The 20,306-nt window shown below is 38.8% G+C and overlaps 1 protein-coding gene across 1 annotated transcript in view; it reads left to right on the plus strand.

Moving 5' to 3' along the window:
- The first annotated feature begins 608 nt into the window (after positions 1 to 608).
- The window catches only part of LOC139710809 (DNA polymerase lambda-like), a 91,652-nt gene continuing 71,954 nt past the window's right edge, over positions 609 to 20,306 (plus strand). Inside the window, exons 1-6 of the mRNA XM_071622717.1 lie at positions 609 to 1,406; positions 2,509 to 2,586; positions 3,896 to 4,003; positions 5,154 to 5,333; positions 6,061 to 6,189; positions 7,401 to 7,569. Coding sequence (XP_071478818.1) covers positions 609 to 1,406; positions 2,509 to 2,586; positions 3,896 to 4,003; positions 5,154 to 5,333; positions 6,061 to 6,189; positions 7,401 to 7,569 — 1,462 coding nt within the window. The remainder of the gene's footprint in view (positions 1,407 to 2,508; positions 2,587 to 3,895; positions 4,004 to 5,153; positions 5,334 to 6,060; positions 6,190 to 7,400; positions 7,570 to 20,306) is intronic.

Consider the following 20,306-nt stretch of genomic DNA (forward strand, 5'->3'; position numbering starts at 1 on the left):
AGAGAATACCACAGATTCATATCCTGGGCTAAAGAATGTTGACTTGAACCATATGTGCAGGAATTCTTGGCGACAAACGTAAGTGACTTTTTTTTTAAAACCGACTGCCTGCTCTCCATTGATAAAGCACGTAAATCTAGAAAGCCCTAGGGAATGGCAAAGACACGCTAACATTGGTAATGTGTATTAACTAGTAATGAGGATTTTCTGTAATTCTTTTTCCTCCCTTTTCCTCAGGTTATACCTGTCCCCTCCACATTTCTTGTGATTTGTATTAGGGTTGGAATATTCTCGCGTATTACGCCCCGTCCCACACAAACTTTTCATTTTATGCACAAGAAAGCCATTGTGCTAACATGGTCGATCTAAAAGTAGGTGGTCGATGAGTAGTAGGCCTAGACTTATTATAATTATGACAAATTCATAAAGCTAGCACTACATTGCAAGTACCACTGGTACATCAAGTTGTATATTGGTATCACCAGCAATGTTTCAGCAGGGAGGTGGTGTCCACCTCCATGGTTTCAGTGACCAGTGGATATGAAAATGATAATCATTTTCTCAATTCCATTTTATATCAGGTTGATTGGGATACCCAACAGCAAGCCATGAAGCAGGACAAGGGAACAAGTGCAAGTGACAGTGGTGTGTTACCCCCCAACAAGAAACGGAAGACGAGCGCATCCCCTGGCAAGCCTTCAAAGCAGGAAACATCTGACAAAACTTCTGCCTCCTCAAGTGGCATCTTCTCTGGCATCAAGGTCTTTGTCCTCCAAGCGGGTCTTGGGAAGGCCAGGACCGATTTGTTCAAGAAGCAACTCAACAAGCATGGTGCTCAGGTTCATTTGGCCGTCAGTGATGGAACAACTCATGTCATTGTCGACGAGGAGATGACCCATCCCCGATTCTGCAGGATCATGAAGTATGAGGAAGACGAGGTGCCAAAGCACTTCCAAATCATCAAAGCCAAGTGGCTTAGCAGCTGCCTGTCTGAAAATCTACTAGTGGATGCCGAAGAATTCATCTTGGCTCCAGCCCCAAGGATGGAGAAAAAAGCAGCTTTGTTCAGACAAGACGATCAAAGTGGAGTATGCGGCACGCAGGACACCAAAGAAGATCAATCCAAGGCATCTGCTCTCTCTCGGATGGACCAACCAAATATGCTTTTAAATCAGCCCAGCACTTCCCACACCTTTGGACTCACAAGGACCACTCCTAGCAAGAAGAAGCCGGTTTCTAGGGGTTATGACAGTGATGATAGCAATTACGTCCCCAGCGATGACGACATCGGTGGTGGTGGTGATGATGATGATGAGAGTGATCTGGAGGGGAACGGAAAGCCCACTTCTGGTGATGGGTCTTCTTCCAATATATCCACACCCAACACCTCACCAGCAAAGCTACCAGTTAGTAATCAAACTTGATTTTAGTAAATAAGTTTTAGTTTTAAATTTTAGTAAAGATTTCACAAGCGTGAGGTGGAGAGTCTCTCATTTGATAAATGACAAAAGTGGGAATAAGATTTGGGATACTGGTACTTTTTGGTGTGTATTGTTTCTATTGTCATGTAACTTTTATTTAAAAATCAAAGCCATTATGTGACAGTTGGAGACCAATGCTGAGAAGGAACTCTGCTCAGTGAGTTTTTACACCAAAGACAGTTTGTTTCATTGAATGATATCATTCTTTATACAGTTGAACCTCTCTTATCCGGATCTCTCTATTATACGGACGCAATCTCGCCGTGATTTTTTTTTTTTTTAATAATTGCGGGAGGAAAGGGGGATTCCCAACTCCTTGAGAAATAATATCCTACACAAACACACATGAATTACATATTACTTCCAACATGATTAACATACATTACATCAAATTTCCTTCCAAATTGCTTACCTTCAGACATTTTAACATCTCCAAACATCCCCAAATGTAACAATGAAAAGGTTGCAGTATACACATTACTACATGTGGTACTACAATGGGCTACATCAGTACATGTGTATGTACATGTATAAAGCATTGAGTCTCCCGTATCCGGCCAAATCCCTTATCCGGATGAGCCCCGGTCCCGACTTGTCCGGATACGAGAGGTTCAACTGTCATAGCACATCACCTCATTGTCCAAACATTGGATATCGAGCACATTTTTTGTAAAAAGAAGATGTGACATTAAGCTTAAGAGAAATATGTGAAAAATATGTTAGTGGACTGAATGCCATTAATGTTTTTTGTATTTGTTTGTTTGTTTGTTTTTTGGTGTGCTTGTTTGTGTGGGATAACTGTTGTAAAACCCCCTGAATTATAGTGATAGTCAGATAGCCAGAAATTGATTGTTATGGATGACAATATGAGATATTATGCAAACTGATCCTGACATGAAGCTAAGAATGTCATTAAATCAACATGTCATCTGATACATGTCACGTTTATTTCTCTGCCATCTGACCAGCATTTGACTCTAGGTGTTTCTTTGCTGATTTTTTGTTCTGTGTGATTTTTGATTTTCAGAGGGGAAACTGGGTCTGCTCCAAGCCCTCTACTACACACACCACTGTCCACAATGAACACATAACAGAGAAGTTAGAGGTATGAAGTATGAGTGATTAAAAGTACTATCATTTGCTCATTCTCTGCATAATATCTATGAAGTATGTGCCAGCTTTATTTCTAGTTCTTGTAGAAATTTGTCTTTTACAATTTTTTCATCATGTCATGCCTTAGTTTGGCAGTAGAAGAGAAAGTCAGCCCTAATTCTTTTTCTTACGTAGAATTTTGTAGAAAAGGCATTCTCCACTAACTGTACTGTATGTCCAAAAAAAAAAATACAATGGGACCCTCCGCAATGATAATGTGAAAATGGTGAATCAATCCAAATACAATTTCAGGGTGCGAAACTATAACTCATTGCCCACATCGTACAGAAAGCCCCATTCGATTTGCTTCAGTGGTCAAAGAGAAATGAGGAATTTTGTAGAGCATGTCAGGAATCTCTTCCCTACAAGTTCTGTCTATGTGTTCACACACAAGAGCATCCAAGTGCTAAACTTGGAAGAATCAGACTCATGACATGCTTTACAACAATCCACATTTCTCTGTGACCACTTAACCAATTCGAATGAGGTTTTCTGCAAAATAGAGCTAAGATATTATATTTTAAGACCCTGAATCAGCATTTAGACAGTTGAATCATATTGGGTGTTATCACGTTTTTATGCGAAAATCAGATTGTAATTTTTTTGGGGGGACATACTGTATAGGAGTTACCCCAAAAGAAACTCATTGTGAATGAAACTAGTGATATGAAAACTGAGTAAAATAGATTTAGAATAAAGTCAGATAACTAATGGGAATATCATTAAACTACTGTTTTAATGTCAGTTACTATGTTGTCCATCTAGAATGTGTTATTTTTTATCAACTGTGTAACTTGACATTGCTAATCATTGTACTGCGCTAGTCCCCATTTGTTTTGTCCATGAAACATACCATGTATCACTCTTAGGGGAAAAAAAAAAACCTCTTAGGTTTTGGTGCAGATCTCCTTGGTAATAAGCAAGTTCAGGTAGTTCATTTGAATATTTCAAGTTAGTGACAACATCATTCTTTGATGCAGTGCATGGATGTGCATGGTAACTCTTCAAAACAATGTAAAGTTAAACTGAAATTTGTTTCAGACATATTTACTGAAAAGTATCAAATTGTTATTAGATATCACAAGAGTGTATCAGTGCACAATTTCCTACTTTGCTTTGTTGGAGCAAATACCAAACAAAACACACACACACACAAAAAAAAAATAAAACTAAAAGCAGCAATCAAATGACAACTCTCTTGATGATGTGTAAGTAGATAGAAATAACTCATCTATGAAGTATTTTTACTTTTTTATGGTCAGATTCTGATGAAGACATATGAAAACACCAAGGACAGGTGGAGAGCGCTGGGCTATAAGAAGGCTATCTCCGCTCTCAAGAACTACGGCAAAGATGTCACATCCTGGGAGGTGAGAACAGATGAGATTGACTTATTATGAAACTGAGGCAAAATTCTCTGAAATATGTTCCTAAACTTTTTTTTTTTCGTCTCTCACAAGGAGTTGCCAAGAGGAAATAAAAAAGAGAAAAGGAATGTTGTTGACTTTGTGGAAACATGAAAAGTTCATTCAAATCAGACAATTATTATTATTATTATTTTTTTTTTTGCACCAGTTTCAAAAGAGGAAATATAGCAAAGATGTGTCTCCAAATCGGTAGTGCACCTACTAGGGAATGATGTCATCACCTCACTGGATATACACATGTGATTGTCACCAATCTCACAATTTCAAGTTGATGTCTAAACTCTGAAATTCCATAATTGTCTTAGTTTTATCACCTTCTGATGTAACTTTCACACAAAGAAATGTTTAGGCACAAGAGCACTTGGTCCATAATGGAGTCTGCCATGGAAGTGAGCTGCCATTGTTGTCATGGGAGCTTGTCTTGCCTGGATACTGTACAGTCATTGAACAGTAGATGGCAGCACACACAGTTCTTTACTCTCCACATTTAAAGCAAACAAAAAGTTTATACATGTTCACTACTGTAGATACTCGGGCCCTACATTATAATTACTTGAATCAACTGTAGTACTCAAATAATCTTGTAGTCTATTCTTAGTTTTTGATTTCTGAATTTAAAAAAAAAATCCCTTTGCTCTCAGCCATAGTTAAAACAACATTATGATCTTGTGAAAATCAATATCTGACCAATGAAATGTTATCATGTTCCTTAATAGAATATACATATATTTGTATAAATGACTTAATACCATTATGAACTAAAAGATATGACTTGAACAAAGATACCATCAATTCCCTGATCTGTGCATGTGCTACCCATTCAGTTTTAGATGTCTCAAATGTATGAACATGTATGGCCAGTGCTCACTATAAATCTCTTTGCTTTCACATCACAGTTCTGTGCTTTTTATTTTACTTCTTTTATCATGGTCAACTTAAACAATGAAAGGAGTTTCCCTTTGACCTGGCCGTTGTGTGCTTTGAATGCTGATTGGCACAGAAAACCCCATAACGTTGGACACACTGCCCAAAGTCCTTAGAACAGAAAGGGGAAAAATATAATACAATTTTTTTCTCTCTCTTTTCTCTTCAGGAGGCCAGTGCCATCCCCAGCATTGGAGCAAAGATGGCGGACAAAATCTGGGAGATCATCCAGAGTGGTCACTTGCGCAAGATTGACTTTGTCTGCAAAGGGGAGGACATGGAGGCCATCGACCTTTTTAACAATGTTTGGGGGGCGGGGCCAACGGTTGCTAGAGACTGGGTCCAGCAGGTGAGTTGTGAAGCATGAGAATCAATGCCAGGAACCTTGTTGCACAAAACTTTGTGAGTTGTCAAAGACTAGACAAACAAACAAAAACAACAACAAGAACAGTATCAATGTTTCATACTCCTCTTAATGTATGATTCTGATTGGTTGGCAGACTTGTTACATTGTTTCCATGACCTGCATTAAGTGGAAGGATATGCCAGGAGCAACTGGGCTCTGTATTTTCAAACAGTATTTTGTATGAGGTAAACATCATCTTTCATTTGTTTTGATTGCAACTACTGTTTTTTTTTTGTGTGTCTATATTCAAGGATTTTTTTATTAGAATGTGCTTTTTTTCTAGTTGACTGAATGAGTCACAAATATTATTTCATCACTCTGTATTCATGAATTTTGAACTCCTCTTAACTTTCTTTTATCTATCCAAAAACGTTGACACAAGATGGAAATGGCTTTGGCATGTGCACATACATAATGCAAATAAATTAAGAGGAACCTGAATATAGCAGAAATGCATTTTCGATCTGGCAGACATAAGAAATTCTTGCTTTGTTTGTAAATATATGTCAGGCCAAATAGATCCTTCATTTCAGGTGTGATTTCTTTGAAAAGAAAAATGAAATGTGTATGTGTGTGTTGTGTGTATATGTGTGTGTACGACCATGTAAGTTGATTATTAATATCACTATAATGACAGACTTATGTTAAAATGATAATTCCAACACTCCAGGGGTACCGCACTCTCGACGATTTGAGAGAAAAGGCCAAGCTGAGCAAGCAGCAGCAGATTGGGTTGAAGCACTACCACGAGTTTCTGGAGAGGATGCCACGCGAAGAGGCCGGGGACATTGAGAGAACAGTGAGTGATGTAATAGAGCATTCAAACCCGGCCATTGTTCAGGACCATTGTCTGTGTGTTCCCCACACACTCCCATGGACACCAATTGACCCCTGTGCAAAGTTAAAGTTCTGTACAGAGGGTTGAAAATAGAGCAAAATCTGAACCATCACTTAAAAATCAATCTTGAATTTAATGAAACTACGTATTTGGTGTAACTTTTCTTTTTCCATTTCCATTTTGTAGCCATATATGGTATATGAAAGTATTCTGTAAAATCTTACTAATGAAACCGAGCAAAATAGTCAGCAGTAACATTTTCTACTTTGAATAAGTCATGAATGATTATGAAATATGCTTCATTGGTATCAGATTCCCTTCATAGCAGTTGCTCCAGTTTCGAATCCCTTCTTGTGCCTTGAACAATGAGAAGTTAGCAGTGCACTTTAACAAACCATGAACTCTAAGGCTGTTTACCTTAAAAAATGCAACATTCCTAGCAACTGGATTTTCAGTCTTTTATTTGAGTTGGATTATAGGAACAGTCAGTTTGGATGAGTTACATACTGTATGCGTCATATATTTAGCTAGTCTCACGTTTTGTGAATCTGGACTTCCCAATAATTTTGCTAGTGGTTAACTTTGTGATCATGGAGTACAGTAATGAATGGAGAAATATACACATGCACATCATATTTATGTCAGGATCAGTGTTAATATTTTCATGCATTATTAAATTTGTGACTAGCACCGCACCGGACTTCCGAAGTTTGTGAAAATTAACACCATGCAGAATATATGGCATATACAGTATGGTTCCATGACATTCGCTCCTGTAACAAAAGTTTTTCCCTCCCATGAGATATCTGCATGCTATGCCAAACAAGAATTTCCCCCACAAACATAACCCTAACCCTAACCCTAATCCTAATCTTCACATCAAACTAAACCTAAAGCTCTTTCACAACCCTAACCCTAACCTTCAGTCCTTGGTGAAAATAAGACCTGAGCAACTGTTGCAGGACCAAAATGTTGTGTCACCGTTACTGTATAAGCAGAGGCTTGGGAATCTCTTCTTCTTTCTGTATATGACCTGAAGTGAAAGAAAAATTCTTTGTTGACCTTTTTGTTGGTTTTACAGGGAGAAGCCTCATTATTTTATTTCATCTTTTTTTTATTTCATTTTTTTTTACATTGGTGCTATCTCTGAAAATCACCCGATGCTGGCACAGGTGAGAGAAACTGCAGCGTCGCTCTTTCCAGGGATGCTGTCTGTGGTGTGCGGGTCGTATCGACGCGGGAAGGAGACGTGTGGGGACGTGGATGTCCTCATCTCGCATCCCGATGGAAAGTCGCACAAGGGGGCGCTGAGCAGGATTCTCGACGCCCTCCGCGAGACAGGTGAGCCCATGCTACTTTACATCAGAGCATCATGTAAAATGGGATTTGTGTCTGTCTGTATGTTTGTGTGTATAAAAGGATGTTTGATTGGTGATGGGTAAAAGTGTCGGATGTACTCTGTATGAGGGGAGACATTCACATGCTTCATGTTTCATGGTATGCTAAATTCTGTAACATGTGTCCATTCATGACTTCAGAATATCAGAATATATTTGTATGGAGTTTGGTATGTCAGAATATATTCCCATCTTGTCATTTTTCTTTCTTTCTTTTTTCACAAAAATTCTGCTGAGTGCAAATTCCATAAAAAGTTTTATGTTGCAAAGTATTCTGTATTTACATTACACTGAACCAGGACTCCATGTCATAAGTTGCTATGGTAGCTACCCTTGCTGCAATGACAAGTGTTGTGGTTATGACAAGAATCCTACTTTCTGATTAACTGTTGCTACAAGAAGTTGCCATCCTAGCTAGAATTGCAATCATGACATGAAATGAAACCCCGTGTAGACCCCTGATCAAGAAACTAATACTGTATATGCCAAATATTTCATGAGGTTTTTGTTTTCACAATATTTGTGAGTCTGGTGCTATTCCTGATTTCAAAAACACATGAAAATATCATCTCTGATCCTGACATGAATATGAAGTGCACACATACATTCCTTCATTCTGTCCTATACTCCAAGATTGTGAATTTAACCGCTCGCGAAATTGATGGGGATTCTAGAGTCGTGAAAAATTAGACTCGCTAAGCATGTGGCTTATATGGTCTCCTGTTGTAAACGGACCACAGAACTCGGGGTAACCTCAGGAGGACACCCAGAGAACATTGTTATCTCATGTCTGTTAAGACGCAATACAGTGGCAGCCCTGGGTAGCCTCTGGATGATGTGGGGGTAAATTTTACCCTAGACCGTCCAGGGTAGACTCTATGAAGCCTCCGGAAGACATCAGGGTATTAAAGCTCTCAAGGTAAATGCTACCAAGAGATGCCAGATGACGTGATCTTTGCCAGAAATCTTGTTGCAACCAGTGCATGCTCTGTATGCTACGAGTCGAACTGTATAACACTGTAAAGTTTTGGTTGTGAACAATGTTTGCTGATTTTATGATTTACATTTTCTCTATTTTCTTATGATATCCTTAGGAAATGAAAAATAGAATGCATTGACATAGTAAACATATTTCAAACAAGAAAACCGTAATTGAAATGTCTTTATTGACAATATATGCCTGTAATAATACACATCCGCACAGTATACACTTATTATATACTTCAGCAATGCTGATGATGTGCTATGTGCTGGTGATACACATTTCCTGTATGTCAGTTATGGACTGGCCAGGGACGGTTGAGTTTCCTGTAGTAGCATGCCCAGAGAAGGTCTTTGAGCAGTGGTGGTTAAAGGCTAAGGCTAGTAACTGATTCGTGGGAATCAGTGGAAATGCTGGGAGATGATTGTTCCAATCCTTATGGGATTCATTCAAGAGTTCATTGTATATCTATTGTTGTGTGAAAATGATTTGCTTCAGAATGGTCTCATATACAAGTAATGTGCAGTTTAATGCTTCCAGATTAGCGTCCCTGGTCAGTGACGGAGCATTAATCTGCACATTACTTGAATATGAGACCGTTCTGAAGCAAATCATTTTCACACAACAATAGATATACAATGAACTCTTGAATGAATCCCATAAGGATTGGAACAATCATCTCCCAGCATTTCCACTGATTCCCACTGATCAGTTACTAGCCTTCCCCTTTAAGATGGTGCACTCATCGTTCACCCTGTGTTTTGATATTACTATCTGTGGAATGTTGCCCCGTGTTTCGTCTCTGGACAATACTTGGGGCCTGTTGCATAAAACTTTTTACCTTGGTAATCTCAGGTTACTTTTCAACAGAGTTTTCCTGTGTTGAATTCAATGACTTTGTGTGATTTAGAATTGTTTTTAAGAATTCTAAAAGACAGGTCACTGCCCTCTTTCAAAACAACTTTCAGTATGAGACATTTCTTTTTTTTTTTTTTTTTTTTTTTACAAGTTTTAATGACATTGGTTTTACATTTTGTGACAGAGGATGACACAAGTCTCTCAACTCACTGAATGAAGTTATCAGTAATTCTGCCTCGAAGAACTAACATATTAAACTGTCACAAGTGTATAAAAGGGGAATTCCACAGCAGTTAAAAGTTAGTCTGAAAAGAAAGAGTAGAATTTATCAAGCACAACAGTTAAATTTGATCAAAATCCCATAAAAATTAGGGTAGTTATGAAATTGTGAAATTTCTTTGTCTCAAAAATGCAGCTTTCATACAGGCAACATGAGTATGCAAATAGTGAGTTGATAATGCCATCGCCTCACAACTTCCCATATAGTTGTATATAAAATCTCAACATTTTCATTTTTTTTTTCTCACAAAAGCATGCCCCAGTATCAAATCCTAACATATCTGACTGATCAATATCTTGAAGTTATTTGGCCAAAAGTTGTTCTATATTTTTGTAAGCAGAAGAATAATTTTTTTGGGGGGTCATTTCTTTTTACATGATTAATGGAAACTTGTGAGGTGATGACATAATCAGCTACCTCATTTGCATATTCATATCAACCTGTGTCTCAAATTTTAGCATTTTTTTTTTTTAATTTAATAACTTCTCTTACCTTTTATCCAGATTTGAACAGTGCTGTGCTAGTAAAATGTTACTCTTTCTTTTCAGACAAACTTTTTAAGATGGACGGGAATTTCCCTTTGAGTGTCAGGTGGTTGTTGCTGATAGCAAATGGAGGTCCAATCGTCCGCAGACTTTTGTGATAGATGGAGTGGAATTGTGTTGGAACGGAAGGGAGGTGGGACATGGTTGGCTGACAGAGTGTGAACAAGGTAATCTGTGTTTGTTCAGCTGTCATATTGCCTAACTGTATGTTTGTGTGTGTGTGGGGGGGGGGGTGAGTGTGTGTGTGTGTGTGTGTGTGTGTGTGTGTTTGTGCCTGTTTGCAGCTGTGTATGGTATTCTGTTGGGGGGGTACATGTGAGGAAGGATGAGTTTTGTCATTTTGGACGGTTGTAAAGGTATAGGGTTAGGAAGGGCAGCTAGCAAGAATTTCTTGGGGTAAATGGGCTTGTTAGTTTGAGATTATAACATACTAACTTCCATTTTGTTCTTTCTGTAATTCTTTTATTTTAATTCCTTTTGTTACAATGAAAAAAAAAAGAAATGTGTGTTCAATCATGACCTACGTTAGAATCTATTTCCAAAATGAGAAAATATCACAGACCGAAGAAACTTTTCTTTTAAATATTACAACTTACCTGATACTTCATGAGGTAATCCATGTTGCAGCTCCAAGAAGCTATAATGGGATGAGCTACAAAGGTGTCATGGGGAGGTGTCATAGTAATGATCTCTTTAATATTTATAATAAAATTGTGTGCTGTATGAGTAAAATCTGACCAATGATGAATTTTTCTTATGTCGCATACATAGTAATGCCAAAGTGACTTTGCTGTCCTTGATACTACAGTTGAACCTCTCGTATCCGGACAAGTCGGGACCAGGGCTCATCCGGATAAGGGATTTGGCCGGATAAGGGAGACTCAATACTTTATACATGTACATATACATACACATGTACTGATGTAGCCCATTGTAGTACCACATGTAGTAATGTGTATACTGCAACCTTTTCATTGTTACATTTGGGGATGTTTGGGGATGTTAAAATGTCTGAAGGTAAGCAATTTGGAAGGAAATTTGATGTAATGTATGTTAATCATGTAATTCATGTGTGTTTGTGTAGGAGTTCTCAAGGAGTTGGGAATCCCCCATTCCTCCCGTAATTATTAAAATGAAAAAAAATCACGGCGAGATTGCGTCCGTATAATAGAGAGATCCGGATAAAGGGAGGCCGGATAAGAGAGGTTCAACTGTAGATAGATATTGAGGGAAAAAAAGAAAGAAATCCTGTCTGTTTGAGTCTGCCAGTGGTTGGGTGTAACTGTTTGGCTACCAGAGGTCAAGGGTGTAGTGAGAGGAGACTGGTAACGATTTTTACATCTGTCTGTCCCAAACAGGAAATACCACTTCCCCCTCAGGATGGGGCATACACAGGTCACCTTCATAGTTCCTTGTATGTATGCGTTTTCCAGTCTTCCCACAGACAACTGTATCCCGGAAGCATGGACACTGGTTTGATAATATACTTTCTTCCCTTTTCACTATGCTTGATTTCTTTGTCAAAGAAGAATTGAAACTTCAGAGGAGAGCTTTTGTTTGGATTTAAACTTTACAAAAAATGTACAGGCATTTGAATCATAGTCATCCTATATTCAATTGCACGATTACTTCAATTAGATTGCCGTAATCAGGCCAGTGTGATGGTGCCTGCACGTTGTACTACCCTTGTGTTTTATACGCAAAGTATGCATGACTTCACATATCTGGGAAAGTTAGCATTATACTCGTGACACTGTTCAAGATACATCGTGATTGTTTCCTAGTTATATGACCTAGAGCAGAGGGAAATTTCTCTCCATTGTCCCGTGAAAGAACAAATAAGCCAAAAAAAAAAAAATTGCTTTAGATTTTACCAGAGAAGAGATCACCCTGAAGAAAGCATGGTCTTATGACTGTGCTAGTTGTTGTTATTCTTCTTCTTGTATTCTTGTACCCATGGGATGCCACACAATGTGAGATAATGACACAGGCCATTTTTTTTCCCCCTTAAATTTCACACTGAAATCCCAAGGTACTTTATCTTTTTTTGTTTGTCATTGTTTGTTTTCGTGTATTGTTATGCCACAGGAAATTCCTGGTTTCTTTGTTTGTCTGGTTTGTTTGGTGGAGGCTTCCAAAAATCAAAGGAATTCCCCCAAAAGAGGACATGGCTCATGATGGTTTTACAGCATGACCCAGTTGGCATTTGCAGAGAGAGAGAGATAAATAAAGAATTTATAATGGTGCAAACAAATCAGTCATTTCTCACCAGTGAGTTATTCACATGTAGCTAAGGTCAACCAAATACAAATATCAAACACAATGTTGTGGACATTAGGAGGACTTTAGCAAATGAGTGCAACTACATTGAACATTCAGTCTATCACTGTTGTAGATTGACCAGTGCATAAAATACACACTTTACAAGAGTTCGGAATACACCGTCACAACTACTAGTAGCGTGTCATAGTGTACCATATATGTCATGCCGTGCTTGGCAAGCTGGCCAGTCACAGAGGCTCCGAGGGCTCAATACATGTTGAGTCAGAATTGCAAAAGTCAAAGTTTGCTAAGTTGCAGTAAATGCTCAGACCAACGTAGAAAGTGTGTGTATATTTCATTATTTAGTTGAAAAAATGTCCTTTGAAGTATTAAAGTCAAAGTTGTTTTTTTTTTTCACCAGTCTCATTAGAATAAACTCTTTTTTTTTTTTGTATTTGAGTCATTTAATGATGTATCATATGCCAGTCTACACAACCAAATGTATACTCGTCAGTACATATGCAAGCTATGTGCAAGCTAGCCACACACGTGCATGCTGACTGGTATAGTGACTGAAACCTTTGAGTTTTTCCTTTTTCTGTCTGCCCTAGATTTAGTTGATGTGATTCAAGACAAAACACTCCCCCCAGCAGATTTTTCATTTTATTTCATGTTCTTTCTTGATACATGGCACTGGTACACTGCATAAGATGTAGATGGTTGGATAAGACCTCAGCCAAATCTATCAAGTTAAGGGTCACTCAACTTTGGCTAAACATGTCTTTGTCTAGCTTTTAGGTAACTAGAAACCTTTAATTCCTACAAGCTTTAGCTTTTTGGAGGTTTCCTTCGTGTTTCTCGATCTGCTCTTTTATTTGATATCTGCTATTGCTTTAAAAGTTAGACTGATGAAGGTAATTTTTATAGCCGTAGCCTCATCCAGGAAAGTCCAATGGAAAAGTGTTTGGTAAGAATACTAAAAAGTGGAATGTTTCTGTTCTGCCAAGGTCAAATTTCAAGATCAGTGAACTTCATCTGAACTAAATGAAAGTTGGAATCATCTAAATGGAGTGCACCTGGAGTCAAAAAGCTCAAGTTGTTTTACTAATGTTTTGAATTTATAGAGTAATCTATTTATTCCCACTATAAGACAATACGTGTTAGATTGATACTTGTGAGATGTATTTGTATAGCTCCTCTTTTCATTTTAACTCCATGTAATGGGTTTCTGCCCTTCTCACGCAGAGTGTCATGCTAGAAAGATGTCCTAGCTGCTCATTAGTGATGCAAGACAAAGAAAACCACGTGATTCATGTGCTGTGATCTCAAACTTATTCAATTCAATATATTTTGTATCTCATTCTTTTCAAAAGAGCAACATTTCTTGCAATGTGATAAGCACACAGTCATGAAGGATATACATAAAACAGACGAAAATTCACTGACTGCTACATATAAATGTACAACATGTGTAAAATACTTGTAGCAGTATCATAATGAATTATGATAGCACATTGAATGCAAGAGAAACATGATGAAATCTATACACAAAAGCAAGCTTTGACCACCTTGGGATCTATACTGATGGGGAAAGTACAAAATACAGAGAAATTGTTTAACTCAGAATAAACATAATGATGGAATGAAAAGAAAACTGAATGATAGTTCAAAGTTTGTGCTGATTTTGCATCCGACAGAGTTCACAAGGAGAAGTGTGGACTTTTATAAACAGTGTCTTTTTTCATCTGGAAAAAAAAAGTTACCATATCATGCTGTAACTTTTCAAGATCTTGGATCATCCACTTTCCAATGAGTGCAGTAAATATTATATATTGATAATGTGTGGCATGATTACCATTCAATATCTACATGTCGCTTCGAAATGGCGCATTAGATAAGATTTATTCACATTATGGCTCGATAGTGTGTGATATTATCACATTATATCAATGTAAGTACAAACATAGAAATAGATGGATGTCTGTATACTTGAGATAAAACTTCGGTGAAAAAGGTTCAAGATGAGACGTTTTGTAACCTTCGCTTCTGTACAGCGGCCAGTGCCTCCATAGGGCCCGAAATAAAATTATTATGAAGTGATTACGGGAAGGCGAATCTTGTTAAGGAATCTAAATATAGGAATCAGACTGCTTGAGGTTCAAAAATAGAAAAAGTGTCTTTTTTTTTTCTAAGAAAAGGGAATACTGTGTTTTCCAACAATGTGTCCAAGAATGAGTCTTGTGAAACGTTGTTAATGAATCTAAATAAAGATGAGTACAAGCAGTCTGATTTCTATATTTAGGTTCCTTAACATTATACGCCTTCCTTAATCACTTCATAACAATTCTTCACAAGAATGAGTCTTATGAAATGTAAAACTTGAATAATGATTTCAAAGCGTTTGTAAACAACTTGCAATTTTCCAGCAGAATGACTTTAACTTTGTGAAAGGAAGATCACATGGTTTGAGCTGGGTACTTGTCTTAGTGCTTGTATGCAGCTAACATACAGGTTTACTTGATCTCCGATCAGTCACGGTTATTTACTGAATCACATATACATAAGATTAAATGTAACGACAGTGGATTTTATCGATAAAAAACTAAAAATCTGTTTGAAGACGCGCATAGTGGCACAAAAAAGACAGTGTAAGAAGTTCGTTGAAATCGTGCGTACCCCTAATGCATCAGACAATCTCATCCATCAAATGAAAACCCTTTCTTAACAGTGTGTTCACGTCCTTGCCAGAAAATAATTGAATTTCATCTGCTGGCTAGCCAGTGAAAGTCAGCGGTGTTATTGGGAATTCCTGCCCATCATGATCGAAAAGAGGTCATGTTATCAACATCGGCTTCATTGGATGGCGCAACACGATGCACTTTTCTTCCTCGTGTCACCCGCTCCCTCCCTCCATCCACCTTCTCCCCCCCCCCCTCCATCTTCCGACACAAATCTCAGAATCCGCTCTGTAGGCTGCCTGCCGAGAATCTTTATTCTAGAGGGATTTTCGATTTTTCTCGGGAAAGAAGTGAATTCAAGAAGACGATGACTATCAGTTGGCAGTTAGCGGGAATACGGTGCCCGCTTCGGAGAAAAGAGAAGAGGAGGGATGTAAAGAAGGAGGAGGAGGTGATGTCGAGAGAGAGAGAGCGAGAGAGAAGGGAGGGGGGGGGGAGGTGAGGGGGACGAGTATGAGGAGTGTTGTCGACATGCTAGCCCGAGGGTGGCGGCACCTTCTCATGCAGAGGGAAAACAGCGAGCAGGTTGAATTGTGATGCATGCAGTGCAAATTGACTTTCTCCCCAACCAGGTCAGCGCGACGGTAGTGTCAATACCAGACTCAGATGTTGCTTAGAACTTGACAACATCTTCTTCTTCTCGCCACTCCCTTATCATTTCGCTCCCTAATGTTTAAGCTTTCCGTGACCTACGTAAAACTTCTGGGAAATTGCGTACCGTGGTTTGCTTTTATAAATAATAATAATGAAATAACAATAATTGGGAAATCTACTTGCCCGAAGGGGTACGTGGCCCACCCCCCCCCCCAAAAAAAAAGAAAAACTGTAGTACCCTGCTAGACTATTGTGTTCACCTCATGACAAATAGAAAACAAATCAAAACAAACCCCTGCCTTTGAGTTATAAACATTTTGATGTACATGCATAAATGTAAGTCTTTGTATGGCATGATGCATGATGACTCAAATGTGCAAGGCATCAGTGAGGTGTAAACAAACTCCTCCTTTAGATATTATCAATCATGGGTTGATGATTTTTGACGGTATTTCGTGATAATCAAAGGTGATTTTTCGACCAATTCTTGTTTGTGTTGAGTTGTTGGTAAGTGATATCAAAAAGAAGTGAGACATTATCAGTATTGAAGTGAGACATTATCAGTATTGCTCCAGTCAGTGTTTTTTTTTTTAAATATACATTGTTATTATTATCATTATCATAGTTATCATTATCATTTTTTATTATTATTATCATCATCATCATCATTGCCATTACTATTGTAACAATTACATATGTAGCCATTGTTATAATTATCCGTTTTAGTTGTCGTCACTATACTGTCACAAGTTTATACAAAATAATGAACTTCACAGACAGCGAGGACGAGCAGTATACATTCGTGTAGAGCATTGATCTATACAAAGATAAATAGTTTATAGAGGAAAGTATAAGAACTGAAGATTCCTTTAAATTGTCATGAGGCATTGTCAGAAATCCAGCATGTCCTTTTCCGAGTGGTTGCATTGGTCTGAATTGGAGACTACTGAGGTGTACGCCTATGTCGAAGGAGTCCACATCTCACCGAGATAAGCCGCGCTGCGGACCGCTCCCCGTTATCCGCAATTCCCGCGCCAATCCGTCTTCCATAATCTCCTCTCCACTTCTCTGGGGAGAACCGATTCATCGGGTCTCTGCAGGCCGGCCGGCTACTAGGAATGTTTCGAGGATGATGATGGAATGGGAGGGGGATGGGGAGGGGGGGGGGGGTGGTGGTGCTGGGGAGATGGTCAGAGAAAAGAAGTCAAACAGAGCTCAATAACTGGAATTCGTTTCACCGAAGTCATAGAAAACTGAAACAATGAATAATTAGTTGTTCATGCACTAAGTTGGCGGTTTCATTCTTCAACGATGTATTTATAGCAAGCCAAAGATTTCTAGGTGATTCATCAGGCCTCGCTCTTCTTTTTCAATATTCTAAAAAAGGAGGCCTAATTTGTAAAGGGGGGGGAGGGGAGGGAGAAAGAACCCCCCTCCCGTCTCCTCGCATATCAACAATTATCCGAGTAGGTAAGAGAAGGGGTGTAAACATGTCACCCATTTCTTCTTCAAACACTCGATGGCCTCCTAGTCCACTGGAACTGACACGTAGACTTGCCATTGTCATCATGTTGACCCGTGCGTGTTCGAGGGAGAGCAACGAGACATTTCCCGCTAAAAGGAAACTTGAGAAACAATGTCGCAGGTCAGTTTTAAGCCAAACTAATAAGTCTGAGATGCGAACTAGGAACTGAGCACGAATCAGGAAATGTCATTCGGGCTGTGAGTGATAGAATACAGAGTGTTATCACGTTTCTGGAAAACGCACTAACTTCTTGAGTGGTCGTGCGCAACTTTGGTTAGTTCCATGCAACTTCGAAGTGATAAACTCTTCATACCCTCATTCCAGTTCGATTTTTTTTTTTCTCATCGGCCACTCGTCGGATGCCAAGTTTGTTGCTGCTGGCCACGCTCCGAAGTGCATCGGATCGCACTCTGATGAATCCGACTGTGTTAGTCGATTATCAGGTCAGTGTCGGACATGTCGCGCGTGATCCTCATCGGACGATCTTGCCTCATCGGATCACCGCCATCGGATCTGACACTGACCTGGTAGTCGATCGACACAAGTCGGATTCATCAGACTGCGATCCCGCACACCTCGGTTGGTGGTTGGAAGCAGAAAACTTTGCTTCCGACGAGTTACCAATGAGAAAAAATATCTGTGGAATGGGTGTATGCCTATAACATACGTTTCCTCCCTCTCATGACGCTGTATCCAGGCTACACCTATTTAAATCCATGCAGTCAACCGCGATGTCTCTAATGGCTCCTCAGGTATACTCACACACTCTCGAAAAGTCTAGGTGTCACCTTCAGGAATATTGGAATACCTGTCGAGGACAGGTGTTCCGTCCTCGATCGTACTGCCATTTTTAATACAGTGTATGCCAGACACGCACCAGACCCTGTGAGGGAGGAAGAGGGGGAGGAGGGGGTGGGTAGAGGAGAGTTACGGCCCTCATCAAGCAAAAGAAATAAATAAAATTAGAAAATAAAAATGAATTAAAAATTAACCATTTCAATACACAATTAGTGAGAATCAAAATTCCAAGAGCACTGAAATGTGATCACGTTTTGCTCATTACTTCCATATTGATAGAGTCTTAAAGTTCTCTTTTTTGTGAATTTCCTATAAGACCTATTAACAAATCCTCCCCCCCCCCTTTATTCTTCAGCTATGTGCTCGTTTTTTGAGGGTTTTTCCCTTTTTTCCTTTTTTTTTCATCGTCTGTATGGATAGTTAATCTCAAATAGTAATTTCGGTATTTTTTTTTCAATTACTTTTCCAGGTTTATGCAAGGCAACAGAATACTTGTGACTTACACTGTCACATTTATTGCACCATTGGAGAGTATGATGTATGTAACACGCGTCGATTTAGCAGGGAAGATGCGTCTTCTATAGTGGATAAAAATCTTTAAGGAGAGTTGCAAGCCTCTTTGATATAACCCTTCCCTTCCATTACATGAGACTTAATTTGCGTTCTTATGAAGTAGGGCCTATATGCAGGAGTTTAACCTTTTAATGTTCTGTCAATTTCTGGAGATCCCACAACACTCGGAGGGTTTTTCCTCCTAAACTTGTCTTGTTCTATTTTTATCCATGTTGATTGCACACCATTATTCTGTGCAGGGAGGTGACCTCCCTGTTCTGCGGCGAAAAAGGCATGGAAAGAGATTAAAAACAAATGTGCCCCTGGCATCTGTTCTTATAAGCGATGTCGAAGAGCGAAGAAAGCAGTGACAAATTATATCATGATCTCGCATCGTGAGCACTGGAGATGGACGCCGTTCAATGACTGCCCTATCATACGGCTTATTGCTCAATGCATCACCACCAGCCATTGCGGCCCGCATGCTTTTCTGTGAAACCATCTAAAAAAGGAAACCAATTTCGGAGATTTTGTTATAGTATTCCATGTCGTATTATATATTATTCATATTCTACAAAGCATGCCCTAAGCTTTACTGCTTTTAAATACGAAAATCGCTTGATACACCTTGGATTGCGAGATTGATATGAATTATTCTATATAATCTTATTTAGTTATAAACGGAAAAGAGAATACATCTGCCTCATATGCCGTAAACAATAGTACTTTGGTAGGTTTTTGAAGAGCCGGACGAAAGAGTTGCAATTGATTCGAATCAAAGTTCCCCAATCGATCGTGGCAACTTTGCAATTGATTTCAGATCCATCTTATCAAAAAGTTGCGATTGATATCAATGACAACAATTTGTCGGACTGAATGGATTGAAAATCTGTCAAAAGTTGCGATTGATTTTAAGTCAATCGCTAATTTTAGGTCGCCGTGGAATTTGCAATTAGTTATTATCCATATCAAAAGTTTGAATAGGTTATCACTGCATATAGGGGAGATATGACTCTTTACCATGAAAGTAATTCAAAGGACACTGAGAATTTAGATTTGTAATACGAAGATACCGAAGTTACTTACGCATTTCGTGTCAGTGTTGTAAAATTAATACACTTCATCATCATACAGATTGATAGCAATTTGAGTCTGATCTTTACATCACCTGGAGGGCCGGTTATGATTAAATTCAAATGATTTCAAGTGCTAGAAAATTGGTATGAATTCCTTAAAATCAAGTCTCAACGAATCCATTTTTAAGTTATTCGGGGGAAAAAAAAAAGAAAGATCTGTAACATTTTAAAAACCCTATAATGGGCTTTTAAGGCAGAACGATTTCGTGGATATGAGCTAAAAATATACCTTAGTCTCCATTAGGCTGGTCACGTTTAAATATATTGAAAAAAAAATCGGATCGGGAAATGTTATTGTTGTACAAGGGACGAATATTGCCTACTGGGAAATCTCCAATGAGCGTCCGTCGCCGAACTCCGTGTTGTGATGGTTGACTCTGAGCGCGACAATGACAAGCTCTCCTGGCACCG

This window comes from Diadema antillarum, unplaced genomic scaffold (assembly GCF_040938485.1).
Source record: "Diadema antillarum isolate AM-2024a unplaced genomic scaffold, OU_Dant_1.0 seq00001569_RagTag, whole genome shotgun sequence".
Taxonomy (NCBI): Eukaryota; Metazoa; Echinodermata; class Echinoidea; order Diadematoida; family Diadematidae; genus Diadema; species Diadema antillarum.